This window comes from Trichomycterus rosablanca, chromosome 24 (genome assembly GCF_030014385.1).
Source record: "Trichomycterus rosablanca isolate fTriRos1 chromosome 24, fTriRos1.hap1, whole genome shotgun sequence".
Classification (NCBI taxonomy): Eukaryota; Metazoa; Chordata; class Actinopteri; order Siluriformes; family Trichomycteridae; genus Trichomycterus; species Trichomycterus rosablanca.
In genome coordinates this window covers 14,291,455-14,316,078 of record NC_086011.1, presented here as the reverse complement: position 1 = coordinate 14,316,078, position 24,624 = coordinate 14,291,455, and the positions used below count along the sequence as shown (strand labels likewise).

The window sequence follows — 24,624 nt, the reverse complement described above, 5'->3', positions numbered from 1 at the left end:
GGCACAGTTGGGTCCTTGAGCTCTAGGGGTGCAGTACAATGGCTGATCCTGTGCTCTGACCCCAGCTTCCAAACAAACTAGGACATGCGAAGAAAGAATTTCATTGTACTGTACATCTGTATATGTATATATGACAAATAAAGGCATTCTATTCTATTTGACTGGTAACTTGTTGTGCTTGTGCATGACGACTGATAAAAATGTATACATGGACAAACTGTGTTAGCAGTTCCCTCTTGTGGAGGAATTCTGACCTTCTAACTAGGTGACTAGGTTAGGGGCTAGATCCATGATGTACTTTACAGCAAAAAACAAACTTTATGATTTAAAACGTTATGATTTATAAAGCATCAAGAAAAAAACATGTTCTTACCATGTTAAAAATTGCATTAATAAAACAAAACTATAGGGGTCGTGTTTTATCTTTTTTTTTTTTTTACACATGAAGTAGATGTGTACTTTGTTTTTGTTTGGTTTTTTTTTAAGAACCCAGACCATAAAACATAAAATTTGAGTAAATGTGTCCATACTTAAACTGAATTTAAAATGAACTGTACATTTAAGCAGTTATAGTTATGAACCATGGTCTGAATATGCTTGTTACACTGACGTGAGGTTGAATCCCAAATACATTCTCAATGGGCAAAGAGGGCACTATATAGGCTGCAAAGATAGTGTGTTAAAATCAACAGTAGTGCACCTATGTAGTTCATCAGGGCAAATTCGGGATGAATCCAGGCTCCGCCCTGTGTGACGTCACGGCAGTGCACTGTCCTTTCCTCTGCGCTCAGCTTCCACACACACACAGCGCTACAGACCACAGACATGGCTCCATAAGATTGCACATGGCGCCCAGCGGCCATGACCCAAATACCCCCACAACTCACCAAAAAATAATAAACAAATGCATTTCTGATAACTTGATTAATTTGGAATTCATCAGCTCCATCTCTGGCAGTATTTGTACCAGGATTTTAACCTAGACGTGGGAGTGACGGTGGCTGCCCGCATCTCGGTTCGTCGATAACTTAACAACCCTAGTTTTTATTTTTGTGTCATTTCCCCCCCCCTGAAGACAGGAGCGATGGGTGTCCAGGGCTTTCAGGAGTACATCGAGAAGCACTGCCAGAGCTCGGTAGTGCCGGTGGAGCTGCAGAAGCTGGCGCGGGGGAGTCTGGTGGGAGGTGGCAGGCAGAGGCCGCCTCAGGGCCCGCTGCGTCTGCTGGTGGACGCCGAGAACTGCCTGCACCGGCTCTATGGAGGCTTCTACACCGACTGGGTCGGCGGCGGCCAGTGGAATCACATGCTGGGCTACCTGGCTGCCCTGGCTAAGGCCTGCTTCAACGGGAACATCGAGCTGCTCGTGTGCTTTAATGGCTCCTTTGAGAAAGGCCGCCTGCACGAGTGGGTGAAGCGGCAGGTCAACGACAGGCAGACCGCCCAGCAGATCATCAGCCACGTCCAGAACAAGGGGACCCCTCCGCCTAAAGTCTGGTTCCTGCCACCTGTCTGTATGGCGCACTGCATCCGCCTGGCACTCCTCAGATTCCGGATCGGAGTGAGTAGCTTATTGGCTAACTGTTGGGTAGCTGGCTAAGTTCGTGCCACTTGCCATTTTCCTTGTCACCGCTTGGCATAGCATGATACAAGCGTAGAGTGTGCTGCCTTCAGGTGCGCCTCCGATTTTGTGTAGCTTTAAGGTTTGCGAGATCTAATGACAGGGCCTGTCATAAACATTACATGATCGCATGATAATGTACTTGGACAAATGTCCTATCTTGCTGTTTTTTACTTCGATCTATCAACTGTTATAAAAGTATCAGTCGCTATTATGTCTGTAATATAAAATGCACAGTAAACCAACTAAAGCCAATTTATTACCAATCTCTTATCATCAATAATCCAGAGCCACAATGTTATCATAATAGCATTTTTCACCAAACCAAAATTATTAGTATTTATGACAACATTCGACCTAGTCGGCCAAATTTAATGGCATTTCATTGCCCTATTAAAATTAAAAACTTGTATTACTTGTATTATTCTTTCATTCGCCATTATGAAAAATTAAATATTAAGCCGGTTACTCAAGTGTCAAATCATTTCATTGTGCTAAGAAACCACTTGTCAGCACATTTTGCTCTCTTTTAAATAGAAGTAGTAATTTTACAAAACAAATCAGGTTTAACAATCAAATTTGCAACTAAATATGCAAAACTAATTCCTCAGTAACATTACCTAGTTGTCCAGCTAATGTAGCAACAATTAGCATTTTAGCAGCTATTCGTGCTACTAGCTTAGCTGCACAGCTTCTTTCGAGCGGTCCATGTTTAAACGGATTTATATGGATAAACGTTTGTCATAATATAATATTTCGATGATATGAGTGTTATTGTATAAATATATTCGATATAAACATACTGGATGAAATATTCATCGCCATATTATTGCAACTGTCAAAAACTGTACTCTACAGCTAAGTCAGCTGGGCCGGGGCCTGTGTTTCAATCTTTATTCTAATGTACTATGTAGTATGCGAGATTGCTACATCACACATTATAGGGTTAGTATTTGGACATACTATTTAGTATGGTAGTATGTGACTTAGTACGCAGGCCGCAAACATTTAGCTTGGATTCACAGGCCTTGTTTAGAGTCAGAGCCATGCTAAAATGTACGTATAAATACGTATAAATAAATAATAATATCATCAGCATGCTTTCTTTTTCTAGAACAAAATTAACAAATTTTTTCCTCTTCAAACAGCAGAATGTTTAGCATAAAACCGACTATAGGTGCTTTGACACTTTCCTTGAGTATTTACAACATTCAGACATATTTTTACCAACATAAATGTACCTGTCTAACAGCAAGGAAAATGTGGGTGTTTGTAATGGAAAACCTAAATTTGGTAAAATTACTGCAGAACCCTAGAGTGGTAGCACCACAGCAAGAAGGTCCTGGGTTCGATCCCCAGGTGGGGCGGTCCAGGTCCTTTCTGTGTGCAGTTTGCATGTTCTCCCCGTGTCCGCGTGGGTTTCCTCCGGGTGCTCCGGTTTCCCCCCACAGTCCAAAAACATGCAGCCAGGCTAATTGGAGACACTGAATTGTCCTATAGGTATCTAGGCACTAGGATGCATAAACCAGTGCATCGTAGTGCTGGTCCCAAGCCCGGACAAATAGGGAGGGTTGTGTCAGGAAGGCCATACGGCGTAAAAACTGTGCCAAATCAATAATGCGGGAGCAGCCGAGGAAATAGATATACAGTGTATCACAAAAGTGAGTACACCCCTCACATTTCTGCAAATATTTCATTATATCTTTTCATGGGACAACACTATAGACATGAAACTTGGATATAACTTAGAGTAGTCAGTGTACAGCTTGTATAGCAGTGTAGATTTACTGTCTTCTGAAAATAACTCAACACACAGCCATTAATGTCTAAATAGCTGGCAACATAAGTGAGTACACCCCACAGTGAACATGTCCAAATTGTGCCCAAATGTGTCGTTGTCCCTCCCTGGTGTCATGTGTCAAGGTCCCAGGTGTAAATGGGGAGCAGGGCTGTTAAATTTGGTGTTTTGGGTACAATTCTCTCATACTGGCCACTGGATATTCAACATGGCACCTCATGGCAAAGAACTCTCTGAGGATGTGAGAAATAGAATTGTTGCTCTCCACAAAGATGGCCTGGGCTATAAGAAGATTGCTAACACCCTGAAACTGAGCTACAGCATGGTGGCCAAGGTCATACAGCGGTTTTCCAGGACAGGTTCCACTCGGAACAGGCTTCGCCAGGGTCGACCAAAGAAGTTGAGTCCACGTGTTCGGCGTCATATCCAGAGGTTGGCTTTAAAAAATAGACACATGAGTGCTGCCAGCATTGCTGCAGAGGTTGAAGACGTGGGAGGTCAGCCTGTCAGTGCTCAGACCATACGCCGCACACTGCATCAACTCGGTCTGCATGGTCGTCATCCCAGAAGGAAGCTGACGCACAAGAAAGCCCGCAAACAGTTTGCTGAAGACAAGCAGTCCAAGAACATGGATTACTGGAATGCCCTGTGGTCTGACGAGACCAAGATAAACTTGTTTGGCTCAGATGGTGTCCAGCATGTGTGGCGGCGCCCTGGTGAGAAGTACCAAGACAACTGTATCTTGCCTACAGTCAAGCATGGTGGTGGTAGCATCATGGTCTTGGGCTGCATGAGTGTTGCTGGCACTGGGGAGCTGCAGTTCATTGAGGGAAACATGAATTCCAACATGTACTGTGACATTCTGAAACAGAGCATGATCCCCTCCCTTCGAAAACTGGGCCTCATGGCAGTTTTCCAACAGGATAATGACCCCAAACACAACCTCCAAGATGACAACTGCCTTGCTGAGGAAGCTGAAGGTAAAGGTGATGGACTAAACCCAATTGAGCACCTGTGGCGCATCCTCAAGTGGAAGGTGGAGGAGTTCAAGGTGTCTAACATCCACCAGCTCCGTGATGTCATCATGGAGGAGTGGAAGAGGATTCCAGTAGCAACCTGTGCAGCTCTGGTGAATTCCATGCCCAGGAGGGTTAAGGCAGTGCTGGATAATAATGGTGGTCACACAAAATATTGACACTTTGGGCACAATTTGGACATGTTCACTGTGGGGTGTACTCACTTATGTTGCCAGCCATTTAGACATTAATGGCTGTGTGTTGAGTTATTTTCAGAAGACAGTAAATCTACACTGCTATACAAGTTGTACACTGACTACTCTAAGTTATATCCAAGTTTTATTTCTATAGTGTTGTCCCATGAAAAGATATAATAAAATATTTGCAGAAATGTGAGGGGTGTACTCACTTTTGTGATACACTGTATATAGTTGCAGAACCCTAGAATGTATCCCCTGTCAAATATGTTTTAACAAACTCAAACTGCATTAATATTTTACCTTTTTAATGATGCCAATAGGAAAACAGTTACTTTCAATATGTGTTTTAACTGTTTGACATAATACATATGATATTTTCTTTTATTATATTCCATTATAACACAAACTGCCCTGTTATTAACTATCTATGTCACTACAGTATACGTTTATTGCAGTTTTGCATTGAAATGATTGTACTGTTGTGCACAGTCTTACTCTTCTAAATGACTTGTTTAACACAGGACATGAATAAAATTATACAAAACTTGAATAAAATGAACCCTGTAAACACACTTGGCTTTATGGCATTGGAGCATGGGGTTCTGTTTTGAAGAGAATGTTCCTCATGTAGATGAATTATTCCTATGAGACTGTGTTTACCTGATTTTAACCCATTGAGTTCTCATACAAATCTTGGGCCAAAATAACAGGCGTTATCTGATGGAATACGAAGACTAAAAAGTGGAACTAAACATAATACCCAGTGGTAATTACTGTAGGTAAACAAGAGTGAATCTGGGATTTGGTTTGCACTTTAGCATGGCCAAGTCAATTCATCAGCAGTTTCATATTTTGCCATGTTTGTATAGACTAAACAATATACCAGTTTGCCAGTTTGATAATCAGTTTTGTCAGTTAGTGGTGGCAGCCCTTATTTTTACTGTGATTGTGCAAAACATGGTAGCACATTTAATGGTTTCTAATCATTTCAGAATGGGTAAAACTTAGACTTGGTGCTTGTTCACTGCTCCTCTTGCTCTCTCTCTCTCTCACACACACACACACACACACTCACACTCACACTCACTCACTCACTCATTTCTGTATGGCTTTTGCCATAGTTACTTAGCTGCATGTATAAACAAACCCAAAGCCCCAAGTCTCACTTAGAAGCTTACTACAAGCATAACACTTTAAAAATCTTTGCACTGATAGCAATTCAGCCTACAAAGGCATTGCACAAGAGACACCCTTGCAATGTGTCAAGATGTGCCATGCTGATAGAATCCTACCCCAACCACATTATTGTAATGTATTGTATTGTATTATTGTACAATAAGACATTACAAAACCTGGTATTGTCACAGGGATGTGTAGCCTTTTATATCTACTGCATAAAAATCTCTGTCCACTAATAAACTGTTCTATTCTATTTATCCACACTCAAATGTGTAAAGAATGCATACAATGCTGTAGGAGCAATAAGTAGTTATAACTGGTGTCATGCTGAAATCTGCGCGCCTACTGTCAGGAGAGTCCCCTATCAAATGAACCTGCTGCAGTTGTAATTCTGTTACTCTGCATGTTTTAATATGTGTATTGTTATTTCTCAACAAACATGATTTGTATATTTTGCTTTATGCCCCAGTATGGGGATAGGTCTCTACTAATCTTGTCATTTTAAGTAATGCTGTCCAGAGTCGCTTTGTGATACTGATTTATCCCGATTGGGTATGTAAATATGGCCAATTTCTTTTAACCGATCAACAAGCAAAAACACATCGGTTTCAAATCAAGTCTTCATGCTTTATTTAATGAAAAACAGCTTAACCAAGTGAGCATGGCAGTAATATATTTCTAAGGCTGAACTATTTCAGCATTCAGAATATAAAACTCTATAGCAAACTTCAGTATGTGAAAAATCTTTCCTGATAAAATAAATCAGTTATTCTATTATAAGCAGTACCATTAGAGTGACGTGTCATGCAAAACATCCAAAGAATTCAAATAGTTCAGCATGCAGTCAGACACAACACAGCTTTGTTGTTTGGGATTTTAATATGTAGTACTTCTTTAGTAGTTGTTTATTATTGTAACAATAAAAAATGAATACTAAGTTTTTCTCTTTAGATCACTTGGCGGAGCTAAGAGGATCTGCCATAAGGGTTAGATACATTGAAACAAATAAACCGATTGTGCCAGTTGGATGTCTGGCCAGGTCGGTAGCATTGCTAAGGTTTGAACTTGTGACCTTGGACACCCTGCAGTGATGCATTCGAGGGTCCAGCTTGATCTGTAAAAATGCTATCTGTATCCATTCAAAATCAAATCCACAACATAATCAGATGTGCAAAATATCAAGTCAAGTGTTTATAGTTTTGTCTGAGCGTGCATAAGTGGCATTTTGACAGTGGCATTCTAGTTCATTGCCCCTTTTTATTCCCCATATGCAACAAGAGCCACTACCACTGTCAATTTTATTTCCTGAGTGTATATCATGGTTTAATATTTGGGACATCTCGAACAAGTACATGTCTGTAATCCAGTGTTGATTTGTTTCGTTCCCTAGGTTGTGCAGAGCATCGAAGATCATCACCAAGAAGTCATTTCTTTATACAGAGAGAACGGGTTTCATGGATTAGTGGCTTATGATTCTGACTATGCTCTGTGCAACATCCAATACTACTTCAGCGCCCAGGCTCTGAAACTCAGCCGCAATGGCAAGAGCCTCACCACCAGCCAGTATCTGATGCACGAAGTGGCCAAGCATCTGGATCTCAGTCCCAGTCGCTTTGTCATTTTTGCTTCACTCTTGGGTATAACCTGTAGTTTAGAATCTTATCGTGCTGTTTATTTTAATAAGATAGTAGTACTCGGTGCTAATGCATTACGTGTTATTTGCAGGAAATCACATTTTGCCTGATGAGGACCTAGCCGCCTTTCATTGGAGTTTACTTGGTCCAGAGCACCCTTTAGCATCCCTGAAGGTACAGTAAGCCTCTTCCTTTTTTTTTTTTTTTTTGAATTATTATTTTCATGGCTTTTGTGTGTGAGCAGCGTGCACCCACGGCTGTTTGCATTAAGATAGATTTACACTCCCATTAGCCTCCCTCTGTAGCAAGCCAGGCTGTTTAGTTTCCTTGACGACCGGATTGAAATGAGGTAACTTGGAAGGGCTGGGTGAAATCACTTCAGCCTCCTGAACTCGTTTAACTCTAAACTCCAGCGTGCATAATAGCCCTGGAAAAGCAATTAGATATGTACGGATTCAAGAATAAAAGGAATAATTACATCTGATTGTTCGCCGTTTCCTTGTTGGCACGGCTGACGGACGACTTTACAGGTTTACTACGAAAAGCAATTAAGAGAGCCAAGCTCGGTTATATCACATTTGTGCTTCGTGGTTGTTTCTCAGTAGCCTGTTGGGCTTTTATTGGGCAGCAATGTCAAAAGCATGGCAAAAATAAAGGAGCACAGGAGCAGATTTTACACATACTGTGCTCCCCCTAACCAACCATAAATGAGGTGCTATTAAGCAGTTTTTAATAAGGGGTGTGACTTGAAATTAAACTTGAGCTTCATATCAAGGCACAGCAGTAAAATTACACTAGCCCACTACCCCTTAGATTCAGGGTTCAAATCCCCACCAGTACTATTGAAGACCCTCGATGGATTGGCGTCCTGTCCAGTGATTTCAGGGGTGCTGGACCCATCTGATCAGGATTAGGGAGAAGGGGGTAAAACATGACAATGAATTATAGATACCAAGCCTAGTTTACTAACCCCTGGAATTGCTGGTAGTCACTTTTTAGCTCTGTAATAGGATTAATTGTGGCCATTGATTGAAGCTGCAATATGCACCCAGCCTCAGACAAAGTCATTGTCAATTATTGAATTAACTGAAATGACATTTTTAACAGGCAACATTAATCAAATCATGACTTCTTTAGGGTGCTTAACCAAGGTAGAACAATACTCAACCACAAAAAAAGTGTGAAATTAACAGGCGTGGCCAAAATATCAGAAACAAAGAACGTAGCAAATGGAAGGTGTAAAAACATCAGCAGCTTGCAGTGGAGAAAGTGGATAGAAAAGGGATAGTGCAGAAATGAACACTGGTTGACACAATATGGCAAGTTGGTCCAGGTGCTCATGACAGCCAAGTTCTTTGGAAGATAAAATAAAGATACGAAACCCAGAAGAAGATGGGGATGGCATTGAATGATTGGCACTTCACTCCACCAAGTGGTTCAGCACGGACCCAGCGTGGGTCCAAACGTGGGGCCTGCTCCAAAAACCAGCTGACCTTTCAGGAAAATATAAATGGTGCTGGCAACTGCGCCAGCGGAAAGCCGGACTGGATTGAGTCTGGTGTTAAGGCAGGGGTGGGCCAACTTTTAGACTCAAGGGCCACACTGAGGTTTAAAACAGGGGCAGATTGGGGCATGAATTAATATAAATGACGTGTGAAGCTGCAGATTCTTTCATTATGCCTGCATCCTTATTCAATTCAAACGTGACGAATCCGTGAGCTTTAGCAAAGGTCGGTAGTGCTTGTAGTGCGCCATCTAGTGGAATCAACTGAGACGCAGCGTATTGCAGGAAAAAGGCAAAATAAATGTGGCCTTCAGGACAGTTTTTTTAAATACTCGACGGGCTGGATTAAAAAGCCAAACGGACCGTATGTGGCCCGCGGGCAGTAGTTTGCCCACCACTGTGTTAAGGTCTTAAGAGAGAGCAGGTTGCCAACAGAGGAGCCGGCAAATCTGAAAGGAAGAAACCATGATAAATATAAACACTTCCACCTGGAGCTGATTAATTCTCAGTAAGATACAGGTGACTGTCAGTTAAGAGGAATTAATGCGGAAACAATTGCTCCTCCATAAATGGCATTGCAGAAGGGCATAATTCTGTAACCGTGCCCCTCGGTATTACTAAAAGACGCATCAACAGGAGCAAAGCATATAGTCAACTATAAAAGCAGACTGGAAAAAATGCTGGTCTCATGGTAGTTTGTCTTCTGCAGGTCCGTGCCCATCAGTTGGTTCTTCCCCCCTGCGATGTCGTGATAAGGGCTGTGGCGGACTATGTACGCAGCTTGCAAAACATTACTGACCTGGAAGCTGTCGCTAGAGACATTTTTAAGCACCCTCAGGTGAGCAGTCCTGTTCATGCTGCACTTCTTTGCAACTGTTTTGTAGCTTTAATAAATGAACGTTTCTTGATGTGCTCAGTCCAGGACTGATGACAAACTCGAACGCTTCAAGAAGGCGGTGGAGTATTACTCAGCTGCTAGTAAGCCCCTCCAGTCCTCTTTCACTACAGGTGAGCCCTCTATTATTACTTTATACACTATATGGCCAGAAGTATGCAGACACCTGTATACCCTCTTAATCAAAAGAGCATTTGAGGTCAGGCGCTCTGTGCCGGCCACTAAACCCAACGTATTGAACTGTGGGTCTGTCTGAAAACCTAGTGAGCTGTCTTGCTACCTACTGCCAACCTAGGCAGCTGCCTAAGTAGAGGATTTATATATATATATATATATTCTTTATGCATTTTGTCCCCTTTTTAGCGCGTCCAATTGCCCGATTGCGTCATGCTTCCTCTCCCCCAATGCCGATCCCTGCTCTGATTAAGGAGAACGAAGCTAACCCACGCCCCCTCCGACACGTGTGCAGCATGCCGTATGCATCTCATCACCTACAGTTTGACGAGTGCAGTGCAGCTCAGCGTTGTGTACGGAGAGACACACCCTGACAGCACTCTTTTCTCATCTCTGTGCAGGCGCCATCAATCAGCTTAGTCCCGCCCATCTGAACAACAGGCCAATCGTTGTTCACGTGGCCACTCCGCCTTAGCCGGCAGGCAGAGCTGACAGAGATTCGATACCATGTATTCGAGATCCAGCTCTGGTTCCAGCGTGTGTTTTTACCCCTGCGCCACCTGAGCGGCCCCTAAGTAGAGGATTCTAATAAGAAAACAAACTCATGAGGCAGATTATTTGGACGCACTACTTAGACAGTGATTACATCACCGCAGTTTTCAATTACTAAGCTAACACAGTTAGCCCCAGGCCATTCAATCCAATGGGCTGAGGCAGCACAACCTGCTAGCATGTCGGCTACCTGTACACCTTTATGCATATTTAAAATTAATGATAATTTATTGTGAGAAAAATTGTGCCGCACTGAATGCTGGGGTTGCCTTCACCACTAAGGAAGCATCGGATGCTCCCTTTGTCATTCAGTCAGATTATCGGTCAGAATTAAGGCACCTCAGTAGGCAGCCTTTGAAGGCATCTAAGAATTGAGACAGCCTTCTTCTCTGCAGCATGTAGGATGGGGTAAAATGCTGTCAATGTAGAGAGCTTACTAGGTTTTCAGACAGGCCCTATGTCTTTTTGGACCTCTTATTGTCCAGGCTGTAAAAAGAAGGGACTTTACCTTTTGGTTACAAAGTTAAGGCATATCAAAGCAATAATATTGATTATTAAAAAGGGTGTCTACATACTTTTGGCAGGATACTTAAGCTTTATAGCCGTGTTTGTACATGTCATTTTTCTATGTCTCTTTAAACAGTCTAGTTTCTGCATAACTGATGTTGTTTTGGTGCTTCGGCTTGCCTGGAGCCAGGTTGGACAGATAGACACTGTTTTTCTGAGCCATATTCCAGTCCTAACATTTCCCCACTAGCCTGCAGACCTTCTGTGCACTTTGGAATGGCTGCTTTGCCCCATGCATACAAATAGGCTTCTTCTGAAAAGCCTCTTGCATGAACGTTGCTAGTGTGAGGGCAAGGTACTTGAACAAACTGCAGCGGTACACGCATTCATTTCATTTAGTCGCAACCATCACACCCCCCCTCCGACACATGTGCAGTACCGACTGCATCTTTTCACCTGCATATGGCGGGTTCTTATGGGGTCACGCACAGATCTCCGTCATCCCTGTCTCATTGTGCAGCCAGCAGAGGCCTTATTAGGACGGCTATTGTCCCGCCCCTTACAGACACCCAGCCAATCATGTCTGTAGGTGTCTAGCCAGCTTAATTCTTGTAAATTTGCTGTATGACCTATGAACAGCACTATTTCATATACCATCTAGGATATATGAGTGTTACCTGGTAGCGTTCTTTAGGGCAACCTTTGCTGAATATTTTGGTCAAATAGTTAACATTAATAGCCAGTCTCCTACCCGTGAACAGTAGGATGTTGTCAAAAGACAAGGGATTATTTTGGTCCACTGTTATACCTGTTTTCACCCTGGATGTGCATCCTGACACCACTGGGACCAACTCTGCTTGGAAGGGTTCGGGAGCGCACCTCCCAATGGCTAGGCTGTTCGGCCACACCCTCCTCAGACATAGCCATTCATGTCTCTGTAGACACCCGACCGGCCAGTAGCACCATTGAGATTCAAACCCCAGATCTCAGCCCTAGCGAACTGGCCATCCAACAGTAGCCAGTAGGGAACGGTTCATTACAAGCACTGACTAAACATGCTTATTATAATGATGCAAAAGATGCAGTCTGTATTTAAAGCTCTCTCTGACATTATTAGTGTAGTTGGTATAAGGTGGTAAGCAGAGTTTCTACCTTTACACTGGAAACCAAAACAACATGTGTTTTAACCAACTCTTCTTAATCTGTGTACCAGCAGCCAAACCAAAGCGACCCGGAGCCCATGCAGTTGTGTCAGTTTGCGCACCCCCACAGATGTCCAACATTCCACAGCCCTCGCTCCCGCTGCAGCCTGGGGTAAGTGCCAAACCGTTAGCACCTCTTTCCTGCTTTTTACCTGTATGATTTAGTTGTCTGATTATATCTTACCAATACGGTTCATGTATCAGATTTTAAGAAATTCAGGCCTCCTGCATTTTAGCACAGTAATCAGGTTTTGCACACTTGTGTATGCACTCTGGGGTTTCATACAGGTTTCTACAGCTTTTTTTAGGCTGGTTCCTAAATGGGGATTTCAATGGTTAACCAATAACTGATAAGAAGTCACGGTTTGGTTAATGTAGTCGGTTAAAAATCTTATTTCCATTCATTTTCAACAACTGACACTTGATTCTAATTAAAAGCGTGGAATTGAAATTCACCCTTACCCACCATTATTGAAAGCTGCAGCTCTAACTCAAAACAGAAAACCTTTTTAATGCTTTTATATTATTTAAATCATAAATGATGGACCTAATGTTATGTTAAAAATCACAGCCTAAAGGCGTTTTGCGTTGGTATGGAGTCGGACTGCATGTTAAACTCTACACTCACTGACCTGCGTAACTATTCGCTTACAGAAATGATGTGGATATTTGATCCTAGATAGGGTCGCGGTGGGTCCCGTTTAATTAACATACCCCGGATGGGACACCAATCCATCGCAAGCAGTTGAACGCCAATACATAGCCAATCATGTCTGTATGTAGCATGTCTGACCAAGCTACACCTCCCAAGCGCCTGCGTTGAAACTCGGTGATGTGTTTTATATTTGGGTGGGACTCTAGAAGCTTGTCGGTTATTGGTTCAAATAAATTGGCTAAATTTTGGCATCACTAGTCCTAAATCCTTTACTATAGTACTAAGTAGTAACAGTAAATAACACACTGCTAGTATTCAGTATGTGATCTGGAAACCTGGCCTTAGTGTGAATAATAAGAGGCAGGCTGGAGACGGACCACATGTATTACATGCCACCATCAAGCACGGCTCATATCTTAATTGTTTACAAGCTAGTTCATTAGAAAGTGCTGGTGTCACTAATAGCAAAATTACTTTCTAATGTGACTTTCTGTTATCAGATTATTAAAATGCATGTAGACGTGCTGAATTAATAGCATGATCAGATTTTTGAAGTATCTCTATAACATGACTGATTTTTAAAAAAAATCTATCCTCAGGGCCAGCAGAACTCCTCTGGACCTGCGGCTAAAGGGCTCCCGGATCAGAACAGCTTCAGTAACATTCCAAACGAAGGCAAGCAGCATACGCCTCTGTACGAGAGGGCATCTCCCAACCACACTGAGACGGCCTTCTTCAATGCCTCGTCCACTTCCTCTTCATCCGAGAACGAGGAGAACGCAGGCCCCACTGCCAAGTGAGTACCCAACAAGTATGAAAATGACTGCTGCTTAAATAGCTTAGTTAACCTCTTTAACTCTCAGTGGTCACCTCAGCATGTTCCTCTGACAGACAAAGAGCGTGACCTTGCATTAGACAATGAAGGGCGTTTCACTTCTCATACGTCTCATATTCTAAACATATAAAACGAAGGCGTACAGACCCTCTACAAATGCTCCCCATGGGTCCGTTACCTCACTAAATGATAAAACAAGCCATTGCTATCTTAAACGATGCTTCAAGTGCTAAGTTTTTCATGTCTGATTACTTTATGAACATATCAGCTGGCCTATTGTACTTTTCCTGAGTGCATAAATGGCACATGTGGTGGTGTTTTGAGGCTGATTGAATAATATTGAGTTAAAAATGAGGTCTGATCCTATGGTACATCACTGTGAGCCAACTAAATTTTTTTGGCTGCTCCCAAATTTAAGTGTCACCACAGTTGAGCTGGTCCACATATCAGACATGGCACTTGTCCTTCCTAATGCAACCCTCCTAGGTTAAATCGGGCTTAAGACCAGACCTAAAAACGAACTGACAAGTGTACCTCCCAATGGCTAGGCTGATTCACTCATTTCACTGCTGAAATGATTACTCCCCCTCATCAAACTCCTCCCTTATTGGCACATTAGCCAATCATGTCCATGTAGAAGCTTGACTGGCCCATATCACCATTGAGATTCGGATCCCGGATCACTGAGGCTTGGATTTATCTGGTTTTGCCTGTCAAAAATTTCCAAGGTTATCAATGTTATTGGCTTTCTGTGATTTCTTTTGCTTTGGTCATAATTTTTCCCTATGCATAATATTCAACGTTTATTATGAAGTTCTTAGAAAACAGAGACTCAGTTATAATTAAAATTCACTTTATTCTGTAGCTTTGTGATTACATGTCTCATTTGACCAGAAATATTGAACATTCATGACATCATTAAGCCAGAGATAGCCATACACAACTACATAGCCATTTTATTGGGCTACATATTATTTATTCTAAGGATTGTAATCATTTTGCATTGGGCTTTTTCATTTTTAGTCATGTAAGTGACCATAAGGTATGGGACAAGCCGAAAGATCAGACCGACAGCACCCCAGAAGGCAACTTGGAGGACCAAAATAAAGTAAGTGACATGCTTTCATTGTATTTATAACAGCTTATATATATTACAGGCTCATCATCTTATTCATCACCTTTTTGTCCCTTTAGTTTGACACTTCTGTGACCTCCCCTGTGGGCCAAGGCCACCTTGGGGTCAACGCCCATATACCGTCTTTGCTGTCAATGCCAACCAGAAACCACATGGACATCACCACACCACCTCTGCCCATGGTGCCACCCGAGGTGCTGCGGGTAGCCGAACACAGACACAAGAAGGGACTTATGCACCCTTACATCTACCACATCCTCACCAAGGTTTGTACCAGGGATGCGAATGTGTGAGTGGTGGACGGATTCACAATCAGGTATTGGAAATGACTAGACAGGGAGGTAAAGGAGGGAGAATCCCTCCAAAAATGCTCTTAGGTATTTACTGTTAGGATGTGTTACATGATAAATATTTAGACTTTTTTTCCATTGATTTCCCTCTTGCAGGGAGAGATTAAATTATTGGTCACCATCGAAGACGAAGGTAACAAGGAGCTGCCGTCCGCCGTGCAGCTGTACCGGCCAATCCGCCAATTTGTTTACGGCGTCCTCTTCAGCCAGGCAGAAGCCAAGAAGAGAGCAGAGAGGCTTGCCATGAGGAGAAACCGCCTCCCTGAGTGTAAGTAGCATCATTAGACATGCATATGCAGATGTACTTATTTCATCAGACACCAGCCATTCATATAAGACAGATTAAATCTGACACTGACAGATGTCTCTCTGATGCTCTCTGTTTAATGGGTGCTTTAATGAAGAGTGGCAGGCTGGTTGGTTGGGTAGGATCCCATGATGTTTAGCTTGCATGTCTCTGTGCACTGCTTTATTGGAGGCGTAACAGGGTTCATAAGAGGCTAGTATATATTTGAACTGTTTTTGAAATATTAGGCTATGCGTCTAATTTTGCTTAAATGAAAACACGACATCCCACCCACATATAACCATTGCACAAATTTCTTTATATAGAAACAATCTGGTGCAGAATTAGAACCATTTGGGTGTAATTCTTACTTGGGAGGTTTTCCTCTAACATCACTTCCCTTGACATTCCAGACATACCTTGAAATCTCTCTTATTTCCTCGGCTGCTCCCGTTAGGGGTCGCCGGCAGATCGTGATCCGCATTATTGATTTGGCACAGTTTTTTTTTTTTACGCCGGATGCCCTTCCTGACACAACCCTCCCTATTTATCCGGGCTTGGGACCGGCACTACGATGCACTGGTTTATGCATCCTAGCGCCTATGTATCTATAGGACAATTCAGTGTCTCCAATCATCCTGGCTGCATGTTTTTGGACTGTGGGAGGAAACCGGAGCACCCGGAGGAAACCCACGCGGACACTGGGAGAACACGCAAACTCCGCACAGAAAGGACCCGGACCGCCCCACCTGTGAGGCGACAGTGCTACCCACTTAGCCACCGTGCCGCCCCCAGAGATACCTTGAACTATGTACAGTATTTCAATGATAGTAGCAGACTTATGTATAAGCAATTACATTTCGTTTTATTATTATTATTACATTTGATCTAATTATTTATTTATACCTGGGGGGTGGCATGGTGGCTCAGTGGGTAGCACTGTCCCCTCACAGCATGAAGATCCTGGGTTCGGTCCCTAGGTGGTGCGGTCCGGGTTCTTTCTCTGTGGAGTTTACGTGTCTCCCACAGTTGTGTCTGTACCTGGGGGTTGTCCAGTTGGGGATTAGGGAGGGCGGAGATGGGTTTTTGCTGTGTGGTAACCTGTATTAGTATGTGAATGCAACATTTTTGTTGTTCTTTACATTGTTGTTCCACTCTGTAATGCAAAACCTCGATAGTTATGGATGTTTGACCACCCACTTGTATCTGCAACCATTTAAATTGACCTGATGTATTAGCATCCATGAAAGGGCGAACACCCTAGCCATTGGGAGGTGCACTGGTCCCAAGCCCGGATAAATAAGGAGGGATAAAGCCGGAGGGGCAACCTGCATAAAAGCTGTGCCAAACCAGATCTGCTGTAGTGACCCATAAATATTGGAGCAGCCAACACGATGATTAAATAGTGCTTCTGATAGGATAAACGTAATTTCTGTCTTTATTTTAAAGGTGCTTCTGCATTAATTGCTATACATCCATTATGAATGTTTTGAATAACATCTACCTACTATTATAACTATAACCTGATAAGCATTGTTAAACGTCCTCGGCACAATGCTAAAAAACGAACGTCATTATTCACCAGCAGCCGCAAGAATTCAACCTTATATCCGTTTAACCACAGACCATCCCGTCATTATAAAAGAGTGGGCGGCTTACAAGGGCAAATCCCCACACACGCCCGAGCTGGTAGAGGGCTTGGCATTTCGTGAGTGGACCTGCCCCAACCTGAAGAAGCTCTGGCTGGGCAAGGCCGTGGAGGACAAGAACCGGCGCATGAGGGCTTTCCTGGCCTGCATGAGGTCCGACACGCCAGCCATGCTGAACCCTGCCAACGTGCCCACTCCTCTCATGGTGCTCTGCTGTGTACTCCGGTAAGAGAGCTCACACACTTAAAAAAAAAAAAAAAAAAAAAAAAAAAAAAAAAAAAACGTTTCAAGGATCTGTTTGTGTACTGGTTTAATTACTTAAGATTTACATAATGTACCCCACCATGCTAGCTTTTTTTGCCAACCGCTTCTTTTCTCCAGTCAGAGATGGGTTCTTGCAGAGAGCAGTACCGCGTACAGAGTCAGGCACTGCACTCCATTATTCATCGTCTCTGTGCAGCGCCTTTGACCAGCCAGCAGAGGCCGCAATTGCTGCAGCAATGAAGACACCCATTCAAACACTCACTAGAAAGACATAGTTTATCATGTCAGTATAGGTGCCTGACTGATGGATAGCACAGCTTAGCCAGCGTCTCCTTAGGATGTTACAAGAACGTGACACTAATTATGGAAGTTCTCACAATTTCTCCAAAGTCACACCCAATGTCTCATGTTTCACAAAATCCTAATAAATCCTAATGAATAAATAATAAAGAAATAAATATTACTCACCCCTGTTCAGTTTTTTGATGATTTTTTTTGCTGTATTGTTGCTGTTGTATTTCATGCCTTTGTGTTTCACTTCAGGTTCATGTTACAATGGCCGGGAGTACGAATTTTACGTCGTAACGAACTCGATGCTTTCCTAGCCCAAGCACTTTCTCCTAAACTTTATGAGCCTGACCAGCTGCAGGAACTGAAGGTGATTGTGTGGCGACTGAATTGGGAATGTCCTGGGAAAACACTAACCATCACTTATTAACCATCACCATATTAGTGCTATTTAACATAGCTGCTTTGTTTGGAATGAAAGGGAATTGCACCTTCAGCTCAGAGCAGAATGTCGCTTTCCCAGGACACTCCACATTTTTATTGCTTTTGCTGAATTGCTAGCTTAGTAGGAAAAGATGTTGCTTTTATTCTGACTCATGCGGTGTGGGTGATGGTGTGTGTGGGGTGGATTTACCTGTGATCTTTGCACCAAATCTGAATCTGATAAACCTGTTCACTTATTCCACCCTTCACGCTCGCTGTGTTGCATATCTGTTGCCATGTATTTGTAGCTCTGTAGTCGATGTGCTGCTTGGCTGGCTCTGTAAGTTTGTCTCGCTGGTTTTGTGCCCCCCCCGCTTTCCCCGCTTGCTTTTGCAGCCCCGCCTCTTGCTTTGTTGTCTCATTAGTTTACTTTTTACTTCCGATTAATACTCTTTGTGTCATCTTTACAGATTGAGAACCTGGATGCACGTGGAGTGCAGCTGGCAGCTCTCTTCATGAGCGGCGTAGATATGGCGCTGTTGGCCAACGACGCATGTGGACAACCGATCCCCTGGGAGCACTGCTGCCCGTGGATGTACTATGACGGCAAGCTGCTGCAAAGCAAGCTGATTTCCGCCACGAGAGAAAAAGTCCCGCTCCTTGACCTCTGTGATGGTCAGGTATGAGTACATCTAATTAATTACCGTGTTTAAATGAAAAACATGTAGTTCTCTTGACAAATGTACATGTGCACTATTATTCAACCCTCAGTCTAAGTATTTCTCTAATAATGATTCTGATAAGTGCTAAGATCACTCCATTCTTCTCGTCTTGCTGGGGAAGTCCAGCTATCACCAAGGTTCAATTTCACTACAGAAGCCAGAACATTCCTCCTTAAAATGCCTTGGTATTTCTGTAAATCCATGATGCCAGTCACATGGTCAAAATTGCCAGTTCCTGCAGCTGGAAAGCTTCCCCACATCATTGATCAGCTTCTTGCCTGACTGTGGGATTAGTATTCTTCTGGTCATAAGCATCACCTTTCTTACGCCAGACGTCCCATCCAAATGGCCAAACAGTTCCAGGTTCTAGAACTCTTCAGGCCTATCCAGATTTTTTCTATCATGGTTCAGTTACCCCCTGTCTGTGCCTCTTGGTCAAGAGTCCAGACGTCAAGTCCTTGGTTTGTAAGGGATTATCTGATCCCTTCATCAGGTCTGAGCCTTCATCAGGTCATCCTGTAGGTCTTTTGCAGTAACACGGAGGTTTTTTCTTTGCCGTCATGATCAGATTGTTAAGACCTCTGGATAAAATTGCTGCTTCACTAAGTTTGGAACTTCTGGACAGTACTCCCAGTTGTCTCTCTAGGATTGTTGAAGGTCTTGGAAATCATCCCATACCCATTGTCCTTTTGATGCCATGGAATGATCTTCTCTCTCAGCCGTTCACCATGTTCCAACACACCTTGAATCTCTGGGTGGTGTTTATGTAACACATTATAGCTCTGCAGTTGATTAGATGGACAGGTAATCAGAAGGTCGCTGATTCAAGCCCCTCCACTGCTAGGTTGACACTTATGCACTATTGAAAATCACTTAGCTGAAAGCATCTGCTTAATGCTGTAATGTTCTAGACAGAATTACACCAAACCGGATGAACCTGACCACAAGCAAGGAGTTCAAATACTTTTGTAAATAAGAGATTTTCTAGGGTTATTGCATGTTTTTACTTTGTGCTTGTGGGTCATTAAGTGTAGATTAATGGTACAATGGCAATTAAATCCATTCCTAATCTACTCCACAACACTATTAATTGCACAAACAGGCAAGGGTCTGTATACTTCTTTTCTTTTATTGCTATTTGCTGTGCTGCATAATTTGTTATAGCATTTTAAAATCTTGTGCAGCACACAATTAGATAAGTGTGCCAACACGCTATAACTTGTCCAGGTCTGTATTTGCCATAATTTACCCGAACTAGCTGAACTTAAACACCTTCTCTCTCGTCTATAGGCTGAGCTGGTTACAAAGCTGGAAAAGATGCGGCAGAGTATCATGGAGGGTTTGAACTTCTCTCGTCCTCCTCATCCTCTCCCGTTTCTGCCTCCACCTCCTCACGCTATGCCTTTCTACCCACCCAGCAATCCTTTTTACCCTCCTCCACCCATGCCTCCTCCTCCGGGACGAGGCAGGGCCATGCCGGGTAGGTACTTTTGGTACATATCTGTATGTACGTTCATTACTATTTAGTAGTGTTGCACAGATAGCATATTATTATCCGCACCCCTACTGGCACCCAAGAACCAAGAGGATACCCATACCATGATGTGCAAACTGTCGTTCTGTTCTCTTCTTCTGGAGCCATCATGCTATGTAAGCTTACCATCTTACTAAGCTAATAGACGTGGTCTCAATTCCAATAGCAACACATGATCAGCAAACGGTGATACAAGACTCGCATTTGAGCTTGTCTGAAGCTTCACCCAACATCTACATTCAAACATATTAATCCAAACAGGTTCTTGCAAAGTTATACAAAGTAATGGAGCGCAGTTCTGATATTCACGAAATTGTGTGTGGTTCTCACAGCGGGACTCCAACCAATCCCATCCCAGGGGGGTAAGCTTGAGATAGCCGGCACGGTTGTGGGGCATTGGGCAGGCACTCGGCGTGGCAGAGGTCGGGGTGGTTTTCCCATCCAGGTGGTGTCAGTCGGAGGACCAAGAGGAGGGTAAGTCTGAGTATTTAAGTGAATACTTGAAAGTAAATGATGCACTTGTACATTGTTCTGCAAGAGTGCTGCACGTGTTTAGTTTCGCAGGGCTGTAGTGCAGCATAATTTAGTCATTTCAGGTTAAGTATCAGGTTAAGTAGGTGTGTTAAAGAAGGAAAATCCTGGCTTCTATGGCATGAAAATTGGGCTTCACATTTCCAGAGGAAGTCTCAACAACATGAATAATGTTGGGCTAGAATTCATTATTTAATTATGAATGATGTTGGGGTATTACTGGACTGGGTTTGTGCAATCCTGCTCTACACAAATAGAATTTTCATGCAATTGTTTATTTTGGTGAATTGAAACCATTCTTGCCTTTGTATAGACGACCAAGAGGCGTGATTTCAACCCCTCTTATACGGACCTTCGGTCGAGGAGCCAAATTTAATGGCCGAGGATACAAAAATCTGGGATCACACCAGGTTAGTTTTACATTTTCTGTTATTTTCTCTCTTTCCTGTCCACTTTGGATTCATTACTTGTTCACCTCTGTTGTTGGCACATGTTCATAACACAGTGCCTAATGTTAAAGTATTGGATTCGAGTCTCAGCAGTGCCACTGGCCTGTTCAAACCATGTTGCAACTTCTGCTGGCTTTGGCGCCAACAGGAGCGGCAGTGGAATATGAAAAAGAAATAATCCTGGTGTAAAGAAGTGGCCAGCTAGGCGCCCAGGTGGTGCAGCGGGATATTCCAATAGCACACCAGCACCATATAGCAGCATAGAAGCCAATAATTGGCCATCGTGTCTGCTGGGTGGGATGTCTGGATTAAGTGGGTGGGGTTAACACCCTGGTTTGCAGATAGAGGCGCCTGTGCAGAAAGCACAGGTGAAAAGAAGGCGCCCGCTAGGACTGCGTACGGGTCGGAGGAAGCGTGAGGAGCAATATATTCTCCTCGAATGCAATCAGGGATCCCCCAGCAGCGGAGGACAAATTGACTACGCTAAATCGGGAGAACAAGTCAAGTCAAATGTATTTATGTAGCTCTTTTTACAATGAACATTGTCTCAAAGCAACTTTACAGAATCCAGGACGGGCTAAGTGGGTAGCACTGACGCCTCACAGCAAGAAGGTCCTGGGTTCGATCCCCGGGTGGGGCAGTCCGGGTCCTTTCTGTCTTGAGTTTGCATGTTCTCCCCGTGTCCGCGTGGGTTTACTCCGGGGGCTCCGGTTTCCTACCACAGTCCAAAGACATGCAAGTGAGGTGAATTGAAGATATAAAATTGTCCATGACTGTGTTTGATATAACCTTGAGATGTGATGAACCTTGTGTAACTACCGTTCCTGTCATGAATGTAACCAAAGTGTAAAACATGACGTTAAAATCCTAATAAACAAACAAACAAACAGAATCCAGGACCAACAGACCAAAAACCTCTATTGAGCAAGCCGAGGGCGACAGGGAAGACAGTGCATAAATAAATAGAAAAAAAGGAGTGGTCGGCTAGCCTGCAGCTTTTCTCAGCCAGTGAGATTTTCCTCCATGTGGCTTCGATCACTAATGCAATAGATAAATGGACACTTTTTATCATATTAAATTACTGCATTAAAAATGAACCAACCTTTTTTTTTTCCTTCACCCAGATTAAACCTGCATATACTGCCTCTGCCACCGACCTAGGCAAAGAACGGAAGAAGCCCAAGGCGGAGGGCCAACCGCCGCCCGCGGGGTCCGTCGTGGCCGAGAACGGGGTGGAGGGCAAAGAGTCCGAGGAGCCCGACGGGAGCAAGGCAGAAGACAAGGCTGCTAACCAACCTGAAAGTGCCTTCAGCAACGACTCCAAAATGTGCAATATGAATCCACATTTAAATGCACTAAGTACAGACGGAGAGCGGCACAGAGACGAAGCTCTGAGCGCCTCCGTCTTAAAAACAGAAGAGTAAACCTATTTTTATAGAGAGGGTGATGGGTGGAAGGTTCAGGATTAAGGAAAATCTGGAAAGATGGAAAGCCTACAGTTGGTGTACAATTTAATTCCTCACTGAAAAGCGCTAAACGAGGAGCTACTGTATGAATTGTTTCGAAATCCCTCTGTGATGTCAGTAAGTTCAAATTATAAATACTTACGATCGATTCATTATTTCTCAGAATGGCATAATGAACTGAGGTATACCAGTTCATTAAAGCATATTACCAATACTATCCGGAGTTAAGCGTACTCCCTTCTCACCGATAATGACGTCTCAAACTGGTTAGGCAGACATTTTATTTTACTTCGTCTTAATTAAATCGAAGCCGAAACCTTTCATTTGGCGAACTTAGTACTCCTAGGTTGAGATGCTACCAGTAGCTGGCACCATATATATTTGCCATTGTAACTGAATTTGTGTTGTGTCAGTAAATGCTTATTTTTTTCGTTTGAGTAAAACTCACAACAGGAATAAAATTCGCCTGGGCCATCGCTGTGGGTTTACTTGAGCTCAAATTGTGCAGAATCGTTTGGGAAATTTAGCAGCTTAGGTTCTTACGAACTGCGTCGCACTAGTCGCGGCGGCGAAGCGTGAATCGAGAAAACGCAAATAATCTAATGACAAAAACCGGTTGTTTGCTTTGTCAGGACTTTGCCATGCATCGATGATCGATATTAGTGTGGTTTCTTGACTCAGTTGTAGATGTATGACGGTTTCAGCAACTTTTTGCATGGTTCACAATTAAAAAAAGAAGAAAAAAAAACACAACAAAACTGTGTGTCGTAGTTATGCATGTTGTCCTTTTTCTTCCATCTCTACAAGTACTGTGCCCATTTGCAAAATCTTAAAAGGCTAATAATCGGTAATAGTTCTATAAAAAGTGTTAACTGTTGGTAACTGATTTGCTCTAACCTTTAAATTTTTGTGATTATTGACCTTTGTTGCATTTACTCGAAAATATCGGATGTTATCTAGCCATTTTGAATATTGTTAACCCTGGTATATTCATGCAGCTCTGTATTATCTCCATTAATGTACTTTGTTGCTGTTTTCTGCGTCCGTTAGCCAACCGTCTCTCAAAAAGAGAAAAAGCTTCAGTCTTCAAATGACTGATCCTGCCCCCGAGCCCTCCCACCCCCTATCCTTTTCTTAGCTGGAGATAATTAAGCAGTATGTAAGCAGTATGACCCTCCCATTTTGAGAGTTTAGCCTAAGCAGAACCGAATCGTTTCGATGTTTTCTTTAGTGTTTTCAGAGTTTGATGTACTTCAGAACAAGAATCATTACTTCACGTTCTCCATCTAATTCCTCCTGATGCTTTTCATCGCACATTAGTGATCAGAAATATGGTGTATTCCCCTGCCCGCAAGACTAAATAGGCTACCTTAATGTAAGTTGATCGGAGTTTTTTTTTTCCTAACTCATGGGGTGTCAAAGAATGATCTACTGTCGGGTTTTGAGTGATTGTGGATGGCTTGTGGTGTGGAGTATTGAAGGAAATTGAATGCAACTTACAATGCTTAATAAAAGTCTTTATTCTTTTAGTATAATTCTCCTGTCTGTGTGGATTTTTTTCCCATTTTTCTATTAAAATTTTTTTATTTATGCATTTTCTCCCTTTTTTAGCGTGTCCAATTGCCCGATTGCGTCATGCTTCCTCTCCACCAATGCCGATCCCTGCTCTGTTTTGAGGAGAACGAAGCTAACCCACGCCCCCTCCGACACGTGGGCAGCAGCCGTATGCATCTGGTCACCTACACTTTGACGAGTGCA

At 43.0% G+C, this 24,624-nt stretch overlaps 1 protein-coding gene across 2 annotated transcripts; it reads left to right on the top strand.

Moving 5' to 3' along the window:
* Positions 1-805: 805 nt before the first annotated feature.
* On the top strand, positions 806-24,401 carry LOC134301460 (constitutive coactivator of PPAR-gamma-like protein 1 homolog). Of its 2 annotated transcripts, none has more exons than XM_062986154.1 (17): positions 806-1,558; positions 7,202-7,448; positions 7,537-7,619; positions 9,659-9,787; positions 9,867-9,957; positions 12,294-12,391; positions 13,534-13,730; positions 14,793-14,877; positions 14,964-15,170; positions 15,351-15,522; positions 17,165-17,414; positions 17,997-18,111; positions 18,635-18,844; positions 20,177-20,366; positions 20,753-20,894; positions 21,265-21,361; positions 22,525-24,401. In XM_062986154.1, exons 1-17 carry the CDS (start codon positions 1,085-1,087, stop codon positions 22,822-22,824), a joined length of 3,087 nt encoding a protein of 1,028 aa, XP_062842224.1. In that variant the 5' UTR covers positions 806-1,084; the 3' UTR covers positions 22,825-24,401. The 2 variants fall into 2 exon arrangements, with proteins under 2 accessions (XP_062842224.1, XP_062842223.1); XM_062986153.1 differs by having other exon boundaries at positions 12,291-12,391.
* Positions 24,402-24,624: the final 223 nt, after the last annotated feature.

Bases quoted from the DNA above. Each gene is read 5' to 3' on its own strand.
- LOC134301460 (XM_062986153.1), top strand. From the start codon at position 1,085: ATGGGTGTCCAGGGCTTTCAGGAGTACATCGAGAAGCACTGCCAGAGC. The intron at 7,449-7,536 runs GTATAACCTGTA...TGTTATTTGCAG, and splicing joins CATTTTTGCTTCACTCTTGG to GAAATCACATTTTGCCTGAT. The intron at 21,362-22,524 runs GTTAGTTTTACA...TCCTTCACCCAG, and splicing joins AAAATCTGGGATCACACCAG to ATTAAACCTGCATATACTGC.